General features: G+C 35.5%; 1 protein-coding gene across 5 annotated transcripts; it reads left to right on the plus strand.

Annotated features, from left to right (window-relative positions):
- The first annotated feature begins 2,242 nt into the window (after positions 1–2,242).
- Positions 2,243–9,942, plus strand: LOC107868251 (monosaccharide-sensing protein 2). Of its 5 annotated transcripts, none has more exons than XM_016714894.2 (6): positions 2,243–2,519; positions 5,171–5,312; positions 5,522–6,088; positions 6,781–7,676; positions 8,083–8,270; positions 9,205–9,942. In XM_016714894.2, the coding sequence occupies exons 2-6, from the start codon at positions 5,234–5,236 to the stop codon at positions 9,641–9,643; spliced, it is 2,169 nt and encodes a 722-aa protein (XP_016570380.2). In that variant the 5' UTR covers positions 2,243–2,519; positions 5,171–5,233; the 3' UTR covers positions 9,644–9,942. The 5 variants fall into 5 exon arrangements, with proteins under 5 accessions (XP_016570380.2, XP_016570381.2, XP_016570382.2 ...); XM_016714895.2 differs by having other exon boundaries at positions 2,243–2,439; XM_016714896.2 differs by having other exon boundaries at positions 2,243–2,405.
- The last annotated feature ends 1,219 nt before the right edge of the window (positions 9,943–11,161 follow it).

Below are 11,161 nucleotides of genomic sequence, written 5' to 3' on the forward strand. Positions count from 1 at the left end.
CAATCGAGGGAGACAAATATAGAGACAAGGCAATCCTAAGAATGAAAATCATATAAATACTAAATTTAAATTAAGCTATTGAATTTTATCAAATTCATAACTACGCTATAAACTCCATCATAATATTATGTGTGAAAATATCCCACCCCACCCCCCCCGCCACCCCAACCCACCCCCCAAAAGAAGAAGAAAAAGACATCATATGATTCCTGTGAGGGGAAAAAAAGTTTCTTTGGGACAAGAAGCACATTGTTTTCATCAATTAATAGGGAAATCTTTTGTCATCATTCAACAAAACAATCCTAAGAAAATATTTTTCAAAAACTTATTTATATAATTTTTTTTTAAAAAAATATTTTTTCAAAAAATAATCTAAGATGTTCCTTCTTAGCGGGGTGGATGAATCAAGGCCTGAAGTAGGTTCATCGAGCAAGAGGTGATCTTATTTTCAATAATAGAAAAAAAAAATTGTCTACGATAATTAATAAATTTCACTTGTCGAATCATTTTATTTCATAATTGAAATCTCATGATAATTTAACCACTCTTTAATGTACAAAAGCAAATTTGAATTTTTATACTATTTCAAATAGATAAATCTAACTCTATACTATTTCAAATGGTTAAATTTTACCGTTACATTATAACTCTAGTCTTACTTCCGTTGTTTAAAAAAAGTTTCTTTTTGTTCATGACACTTAACAAAATTTCAATTTTAGAATCATTTTATTCAATAATCATAATTTCGTGATAATTTAGTCCGCTAATTAAACCACCTCTCAAGTATAAAAGCAAATTTGAATCTTTTCCATGTAATTACATGGTACTAAAACACATCAAAAAACACCTTTTAAGTACCCCAAAAAAATAAATTATAATCGATCTACTCAAAACAACAGATAACAACAATAATATAAGAACAAGAAACTACAATCGATCTACTCGAAACCACAGAAAACAACAACAATATAAAGAACAAGAAACTACAATCGGTCTACCCGAAACAACAGATAAAAACAACAATCCAAGAATAAGAAACTACAATCGATCTACCAAAAAACAAACAACAACAATAATTTAAGATAAGAAACTACAATCGATCTATCTGAAATAAGAGATACCAACAACAACCCAAGAACAAGAAATTATAATCGATCTACTCGAATAACAGATAACAACAACAATTTCAAAACAAGAAACCGCAATCGATCTACCCAAAACAACATATAACAACAACAATCTAAGAATAAGAAACTACAATCGATCTACCCGAAACAATAGATGACAACAACAATCCAAGAACAAGAAACTACAATCAATCTATCTGAAACAACATATAACAACAACAATCCAAGAACAAGAAACTGCAATCGAGCACGTTGGGCCAACAGTGTACATTTTTATTTGATTAATAAAGTGGCCCATTGGGTCTTTAATTAAAAAAAAAAAAAAAACTGCAATCGATATACCTAAAACATAGATAACAACAACAATCCAAGAACAAGAAACTACAATCGATCTACCCGAAACAAGAGTTCGCACCAATAATCCAAGAACAAGAAACTACAATCAATCTACCCGAAACAAGAGATACCAACAACTATCCATGAACAAGAAATTATAATCGATCTGCTCGAAACAACAAATAACAACAACAACAATCCCAAGACAAGAAACTACAATTGATCTACTCGAAACAAGAGATACCAACAATAATCCAAAACCAAGAAACTACAATCGACCTACTCGAAACAGCAAACAACAACAACAACAATCCAAAAGCAAGAAACTACACTCAATCTACTCAAAACAAGAGATAACAACAACAATCTAAGAACAAAAAACTTTAATCGATCCAGGAACAAGAAACTACAATCGATCTATCCGAGGCAACAGATAACAACAACAATTTAAAAACAAGAAAGTACAATCGATCTACTTGAAACAACAGATAACAACAACAATCTAAGAACAAGAAATTACAACCGATCTACTTGAAACAACAAATAACAACAACAATTTAAGAACAAGAAACTACAATCGATCTACCAAAAACAACAAATAACAATAACAATCCAAGTACAAGAAACTACAAGCATAGTACTACGACTACTAGTAAAGACAACACTCGCATCTACTAGCATTAAACACACTCTTATCTACTAATCTTCTATTTTAATTCGCATCCGCCATACCTACCTATAGTGTGGGTTAGTAAATATGGCAAGTAACGTAGCCAGAAATAGAAAAAAATAGTAACAGATCCCCACTATGATGCTACTGACCAAAATTCTGAATCTTTCCAAAAGATTGTCACATATAATAATGAACAGATCAGCTTAGCACGTTCCTCAATCACATTATTCACATCACATCTCACACATCAGCATCCTCTTTTTGAACTGGTTATTAAGATCCCATCTCTTTCTCTATCAAAAAGTCTGTCTTTTTATGCTTTGCTAGTTGCTACATTAATATTTACTCATTTTCTTGCCCTTTCAAAATAGTTAATAGTTTAGGTAAGTGGGGTTTTCTTAAAGTTTCTTTCTTTGAATGTTTCTATACTCGTTGTTTCTATATAAAGTTAGAAGTCTTTCTTGTAGTATTTAGCAATATTTACATTAACTGATTCTTTCTCTAAGGTTGATTCTGCTTTTGCTATTTTTATCTTGAATTCTGCTTTTGCCATTCTTGCATTTTATGCTTGATACATTGGTATTTATTCAGTTTTAGCAAACCCCATTTTGTTTTTTTCTATAAAGTTTCTTTCTTTGAATGTTTCCAGATACATTGTTTCTATATAAAGTTTTAGACTTTCATGTGTAGTTTAGCAAGATTTTTTTCAGTAGTGTTAGCCAAGTGATTCTTCCTTGTTTCTCATAGGTATCTTGAGTTTTGTTTTGCTATTCTTGCCTTTTATGCTTGCTACGTTAATATTTATTCAGTTTTAACAAACCCAATTTACTTGCCCTTTCAAAAGAGCAATTGTTTTTTTCCTTTGATGTTTCTTCAATCATTGTTTCTATATAAAGTTTTAGTCTTTCATGTGTAATTTAGCAAAACTTTTTCAGTTGTGTAGCCTTTACTGATTCTTCTCACGTATCTTGATTCTGCTTTTGCCATTCTTTTGCTGTTTCATCAATCCTTAAATCTGTTCTTGAATTATATAATCTTTGCTAGTTTAGAAGTATCATTTTGGAATGAGCCAGGTGAGTGATGTAGTCTTTTGGCTGGTTTCTAATCCGGTGTCCCTGCATTGGGTCCCAACTAAATCTGGATTTGCACGGGAAAATCCCAATGTGGGACTAAAGTGCTCCCTAACACAAGTAACTTTGTATGAAGTAGGGCTCGAGTCTGAGTAATGCAGTTAGATCTGTTAAAGTTACTCTGGTTTTCTTAGAAGTTTCTTTGTTTGAATGTTGCCAGACTCATTGTCTCTGTATAAAAGTTTAGTCTTAATGTGGAATTTAGTAAGATTTTCCGGTTCTGGTAGCTTCTTGCTGATTCTTTCTTTGTTTCGTCCCCATGTGTTGATTCTGCTTTTGCTATTCTTGTCTTGAATTCTGCTTCTGCTTTTGCCATTCTTTTTTGCTTCATCATTTCTTAAATCTGTTCTTGGATTAGTTGTCTAGTTAATGTAAAAGTATCAGTCTGGAATGAGGCTATGATATTTTCTTCATTTCAAATGTAATTGTAATGTAGTTATTTTTTTTGTTACTGTCCGGTACCCCTAATGGGGCCCGACTAAATCTGGTAACCACAATGGGGCCCAACTAAATCCAAATTCGTGCGGGAAGTCTGGGACTAAAGTGCTTCCTAACAAAAATAACTTCGTACCTGGCACGGCTCGGACTAAGATCTGTTAAACTTATGCTTAAGAGTCTGTTGGGTCCTTGAAAAGAGCTTAGTGCTGTGTTTTTTTTAGGCAGTTGGGTTTTCTTTAAGTTTCTTTGCTTGAATTTTTCCGGACCTGTTGTCTCTATGTAAAGTTTTAGTCTTTCATTACTTTTTAAGCTTTACAAGTGGAATTTAGCGAGATCTTCCACTTCTGATAGCCTTTATTTGTTTCTTTCTCTGTACCTTGAATTCTGTCTTTGCCATTCTTTTCTGCTTCAAAATTTCCTAAATCTATTCTCATATTAATTATCTTTGTTAATGTAAGATTATCAGTTTGCAATGAGGCTGTGACATGTCCTCCATTCCATATGCAGTTAGAGTAATGTGGTTGGAGCTGTTAATCCTACGCTTAAGGGTCCATTTGCAGATTCACGAATCATGATTATGTGTTGTGTGTATTCTTTAGGTTCTTTCTTGATAGAAGTATGTCAGTTTTTTGAATCTTTATGGAAGTGGGTTCCGAAAATTTCAGTTTTTTTATGGTTCCAAACGCAGCAGAGGAAATTTACTGAAGTCTAAAGTTAGGATCTTTCTGTTTATTTGTTATAGATTGAACATAGACTATTTTCTAGGACTGTACATACGACATATATACGTAGCAGATTTATAGTAACCGCTTTTATTTTTCCTTAGTTAGCACCTTATGTACATGTATTTGTATTGCTTACCTATTGGAATGATATAACAAGTTATTCGCCATACCTTCTTGTTACATGATATTAGAGCCAATTCCATCACTATTTTGGTCTCCCTGTCCATACTCCGGTTTGGCCTGGGCATGAAAAGGAGTGTTAAGAGTGGGTTAGCGTCCTACTTTGGTTGGGGACTAGAATAGTTGGTCTCCTTAAATGAACTCGGGCGATCCTCCCCTCATGAGTTAGCTTTTGGGGGCGAGTTAGACCCAGTTGCTATAGCTTTACATAGTATCAGAATGAAGATTATTTTCTAGGAATGCCACAGCAGATTTATAGGAATCTCTTTTATTTCTTTCCTTAGTTAGCACCTTATATTCATGTATTTATATTGCCTACCTATTGGAATGTTATAACAAGTTATTCTCCATACCTTATTGTTTTTTTTTTTATTTGAAATTGAAAAAGTTACCTCCATACCCTATTGTTACATTCTTATAGTTCTGATTCAAGAAAAAAGACGCTGTGTTTTCCATTGACTGGTTATATTGATCATGTTGATATTTCACAATTATGCATATTCTATACATAGAGGTGTTTTTCAAGATTCAGTCTAATCTACTACCATGTTTTGGTTTCAGGTGTAACTACAATTAGGTGAAGTCGGAAATACATTTTAAAACCATCAATCTGATTTATTAAGGATGAATGGAGCTGTGCTAATTGCACTTGCTGCCGCCATTGGCAACATGTTGCAAGGATGGGACAATGCGACAATAGCAGGTTTTACGTCATTACATTCTTGTTCGTTGATTTGCAAATACAGAACTTCAGCACTTTTGAAATGCTGGAAATATTATAAAGCTTGTCATAGTTTTTGTGCACAAATCTTCAACTTGTTCTTTTCAAATGAAATTCATGTCGAAGCACAACTTGAACTTGCATAAGCATTTTCCCTTATATTGAAAGAAAATGCATCTAATATGTTTCAGGATCTGTTCTTTACATCAAGAGGGAATTTAATTTGCAAACACAGCCAACCATGGAAGGGCTAATTGTTGCGATGTCTCTAATTGGAGCAACCGTGATCACAACATTTTCGGGACCTGTATCGGACATGCTTGGGAGACGTCCAATGCTTATAATTTCATCAGTACTTTATTTTCTCAGTGGACTAGTGATGTTATGGGCTCCAAATGTTTATGTGTTGCTTTTAGCAAGGCTCTTAGATGGATTTGGAATTGGTCTTGCGGTGACACTTGTTCCTGTCTATATATCCGAGACTGCCCCACCAGAAATAAGAGGGCAATTGAATACATTTCCACAGTTCACTGGATCTCTCGGAATGTTTTTGTCATACTGTATGGTTTTTGGATTGTCATTGACACAAGCACCTAGTTGGAGGCTAATGCTTGGGGTTCTCTCAATTCCTTCTCTTGCTTATTTCTTTCTTGCATTGTTTTATTTGCCTGAATCTCCAAGGTGGCTGGTCAGTAAAGGTCGAATGAAGGAGGCTAAAAGAGTTTTACAGAGACTACGTGGCAGGGAGGATGTCTCAGGTTTGTCTCGTGGTTCCTTTCTTTGTTCACGATTTATTTCTTTGTCGTACTAGAGAATATATTTGCTCCTCATAGTAGTTTTAGCAGCCAAATTCCCTACTGTTTTTAATTAAAGTTCAAAGAGCAGCTTCAAGTTAATATAACCGCAACCAACATAAGGAGTTTAGGCACTATGTATGCTCTTTCATATCCCATGTTTAGAAAAAAGAATAAAGTTGTCCTGTTTAAGAGATCGAATACAGCGCCAACTTCATTTCAAGCTGAAAAACTGAAAGCCATTTGTTCTCCTTGGGATTGCTTACTATTTTTAAGGAGATATACTCACACTCTCACACTTCAGATTATATGTTGGTTGTGATATCTCATTTTGTTCATTCTCTTCTATTTGTTGGCAAATATACAATATTTCCATTTGCTCCCTGAGCTTTGGTCTAGTGGTAAGAGGGAAGCGTGATGTAAGGGTTAGGTGCATGTCATGTTTTCAAACTTTGTGGCGGACAAAACCGTAGTATTTTAAGTGGAGAAGGGAGAGGGGCCGGTCTATTATTCATCAAGTTTCAAACACTCGGGGATGTACGCTAATTCCATCGAATTATTAAAATATTTTTCTTTACAGTTTTGTATCTATCGTCGGTCTGGCTTTAACTCTAGACCAGGATTCTGATGTCCAATGGAATTTTCTCAATCTACAGGTGAAATGGCATTGCTGATGGAGGGTTTAGGTGTTGGAGGTGATGTATCTATAGAAGAGTATATAATTGGTCCGGACAATGAACTAGCAGATAACCAGGATGAGAAAGATCAGATAAAGTTATATGGAGCCGAAGAGGGTCTTTCATGGATAGCAAAACCTGTCACTGGAAGTACTCTAGGTCTGGCCTCCCGTCACGGGAGTATGGCAAACCAAAGCATGTCTCTTATCGATCCAGTGGTCACTCTATTTGGCAGTGTTCATGAGAAGATGCCAGAGATGGGAAGCATGCGAAGCATGCTCTTTTCAAATGTTGGCAGCATGTTCAATATCGCAGAGAATCAAGAAAAAACTGAAAATTGGGATGAAGAAAGCCAAAAGGATGAAGAGAATCAAATGTCTGATGGTTCTGGGGCAGAATCTGATGACAATCTGAGAAGCCCGCTGCTGTCACGTCAAGGTACAAATGCAGAAACAAATATGGGACCTCCAACATCATTAAGCATGAGGCAGGGCAGCAATTTCACGCAGGCGAATGGTGGCGAGCAAGCCAGCATGGGCATTGGAGGCGGTTGGCAGCTAGCATACAGGAAAGATGAGAAAAAGGAAGGAGCACTCAAAAGGATCTATTTACATGAAGAAGGAGGCACTGGATCACGGCGAGGGTCCATTATTTCCCTTCAAGGAGATCATGCAGAAGGTGAATTCATTCATGCTGCTGCTTTAGTGAGTCAATCTGTTCTTCATGCTGACAGCCTCTTGGGTCAACATTCTATTGAAGAAGCAATTGAGACACAGTCTGAAACTGTTACAAAGAAGTCAATCTGGAAAGCACTACTTGAGCCAGGAGTCAAACATGCACTGATTGTTGGAGTTGGACTTCAAATACTTCAGCAGGTAAAAGTTGTTCTGTGAACTTGCCGTTTGAGCTTGATAATTAAATGAGGTGCTGGCTGAGTGACATCTAACATGTCTTTCTTTTGAAGACTAGAAATCTTTGACATTCAAGCAATCCTACTTTATAAATAGGAAAAGCAAATTACTTACTTCCCCTTTAGTTTAGATAAGTCATCAGGTAGTCATAAGTGCATTGGAAACTAAGAATTATGAGCAGGTTCTCCTGCATGATTATGTCAAACAAAAAAGTTGTAGTTCATTAGTACTACTCGACAAAATAACTTCATTAGTTGTTTTACCTTCATATATTGTGCTTAATATTAACTCCGTTTTGTCACATTATCTTGTATGAACCAAACAATTTACTTCCGATCCAGCTACTGATTTGCTTTGGTCCCTTGTACAGTTTTCCGGAATCAATGGGGTTCTTTATTACACTCCTCAAATTCTTGAACAAGCAGGCGTAGGAGTACTGCTATCAAATATGGGCATTGGTTCAGACTCTGCATCTCTCCTCATAAGTGCTGTCACAACTTTGTTAATGCTTCCCACAATTGGTGTTGCAATGAAACTGATGGACATTGCCGGCAGAAGGTATTCATGATTCTATTAATTGTATAATTATGAAAAGGATAACATATCAATCTTTGTCCCTTGCTGGATCGTTTACTCATCGTACACTATAGTTACAGAGGCGGAGCCAGGATTTCAGCGAAGGGGGTTCCATATTCAAAGAAAACTTAAGATTTCAACTAATGGGGTTCCATATTCAAAGAAAACTTAGTCGAAGGGGGTTCAACACCTACTATAACCACATAAAAAAATAATTTTAATCATGTATAAATAATATATTTTTCCGTCGAAGGGGGTTCGGCCAAACCCCCGAACAGAAGGCTGGCTCCGCCCCTGTATAGTTACCTCCACAGTCGACAAGCTTTTGTTACTAAATATCAACCTGAGGAGGGTAATTCAAAACCAAAAGTTTGTCTGTTAGACGTGTTTCTTTAGTTATAAGCCTAAGTATGGTTAAACTTATTAATAAAATGGACCTTGGCCTAATACAACCTTAAAAGTTAGCTTGTAGTCCAATACCTTATAAGGATACAAGAACCTATTCCCTGATACAACAAACTCCCCTTCCCCGTGGAGGAGGGGGGGACATCTGGAGCATGAAAACATTACACGAGGATTGAACTTGGGTAAACCATGAACTAAAATGGACCTGACTCTATTACCGTGCTATGAAAACTGGACCTTGGGCCTAACCAAATTCAAAAAGTTAGTCATGAGGTGAGGATAGTTCAAGACTTTATAATGATAGTAATAATCAACAACCTATCCGCTCAACTAATAACGGACGCTTACGATAAACTTATTTATTATAACTTTTGTTCAATTATTACTTAGACTTTGACCGTGTTGAAGTTGAGTGAACCGCATATAAGACAGTATCCAAATCTTCTAGAAGCATGCATTTTTAACTCTTAACTTTCTGTCTAAGAGAAGTTTTACTCTGTTTCTTCTCCAGGTGGCTTTTGCTGGCTACTTTGCCCGTCTTGCTAGGGTCACTTGTTGTACTAGTCCTTGGCAACGTTATTAACATGGGCGAGGTCGTTCACGCTGTGATCTCCACCATTAGTGTTGTGGTCTACTTCTGCACATTCGTCATGGGATTTGGTCCAATCCCAAATATCCTATGCTCCGAGATATTCCCCACCAGCGTTCGTGGAATCTGCATTGCTATATGTGCTCTAACTTTTTGGATCGGAGACATCATTGTCACCTACTCACTCCCCGTTATGCTTACCTCCATCGGACTTGGAGGTGTCTTTGCTATCTATGCTGTTGTTTGTACCGTGGCTTGGGTATTCGTTTTCTTGAAGGTTCCTGAAACAAAAGGCATGCCCCTTGAAGTCATAACAGAATTCTTCGCCGTTGGAGCTAAGAAAGTTGCTGCTACAGAATAACTACAATAGAGATTCAAAACATACTGTTTTCTTTTCCGGTCTATACAATGCATCCAACTGTATTTTCGCGACTCGAGGCATTTCATGCTAGAACTACAGAAATGGTGGTGATTTATCAGAAGGAAGTGAAGTTAACCAGTTAACAAGATTGTGGTCAGAAGATAGCTCAATTTAACTGTTATCCATTCTTCTTTCTTAACTCTCTTTGTACCTAGTCTTTCTGTTTGCTTCAATCAAGATTTGGATGTCAGTTTGTTATCAGCATCATCTAATCTTAAATTTTGAACATTTTATTGATACACTTACTTATTTATCTTTTTTTGTCCTAGGCTAAGTAGGCGGTTAGCGAGGTAACGTTGCGCACAATAGACCTTTGTAGTCTGGCCCTTCCTCATACCCCACCACATAGTGGGGCTTTGGTGCATCGTCCTTTTCAAGTAGGCAGTTAGCAAGGTAAGAATGCGTACAATAAAACTTTATGGTCTGGCCCTTCCTCGGACCTCACACATAATGGGGCTTTTGGTGCATCGGACTATCCTTTTTAAGTAGGCGGTTAGCAAGGTAAGACTATGTATAATAGACCTATGTGGTCCAGCCCTTTCTCAGACCCCACACATAGTGGGGCTTTTGGTGCATCGAGCTGTCCTTTATAAGTAGGCGGTTTGCATAATATTTGGTTAAAGTTGAAAAAAAGTATTTGGAAGTCGGAAATACTCGTATTTCAACAAGTGGGGTCGGTACAAGTCGAATCAAATCAACTTCACGTACTCTCAGATATTACAATCTATTTATTTCAATTTATATAACACTATTTTCTCATTAAATCACTTGATCATGATAAGTTAATAAGGTATGATGTAAACAACCATGAAACATATATATATCAAATCATACTTAAAAAAATAGCTCAATGTATAAACCATCCCATAATATAATAGGATCCGAGCTGATAAAAATCGAACTAAACCGATCCATATATATAGGGGTGTACATAGGTCGGGTTGGTTCGTTTTTTATTAAAAAAAAAATCAATCATGTCGGTTTATTAAAACTATAAACCAAATCAAACCAACATAAAATTGTTTTTTTTTTTGTTTAGGTTTTAGTCGTTTTTTTTGAGTTTTTCGACTTTTTTGGTTTTTTTCATTTTTTTTTATAATCTTTAGTTTTTTTAATTATATTATAATCGAAGACTAAATCAAATATGTTTTCACTCATGTGCTAATGAAAAACCATAATTATGAAAAAATGAGGAGCGGAAAACTCTCTTGAAACTAAAAAGTGAGATGAAGAGTGAAAAGTTTAGGTTTTAAATTTATATTGAGTTTTCGACCATTTAATTAACAATTAATGGACAAATATTACAACTTAAAGGCCCAAATCTAAATACATATCTACATCTACTTTCAAATTATTGTAAATTACTAAAACTAGTTGAAAAAGTATTTAAAAAGTAGATTATAATTAATATTTTATGTATAAAAAAGTTTGAATATTATATATATATATATATATATA

This window comes from Capsicum annuum, chromosome 4 (assembly GCF_002878395.1).
Source record: "Capsicum annuum cultivar UCD-10X-F1 chromosome 4, UCD10Xv1.1, whole genome shotgun sequence".
In the NCBI taxonomy this organism is placed as follows: domain Eukaryota; kingdom Viridiplantae; phylum Streptophyta; class Magnoliopsida; order Solanales; family Solanaceae; genus Capsicum; species Capsicum annuum.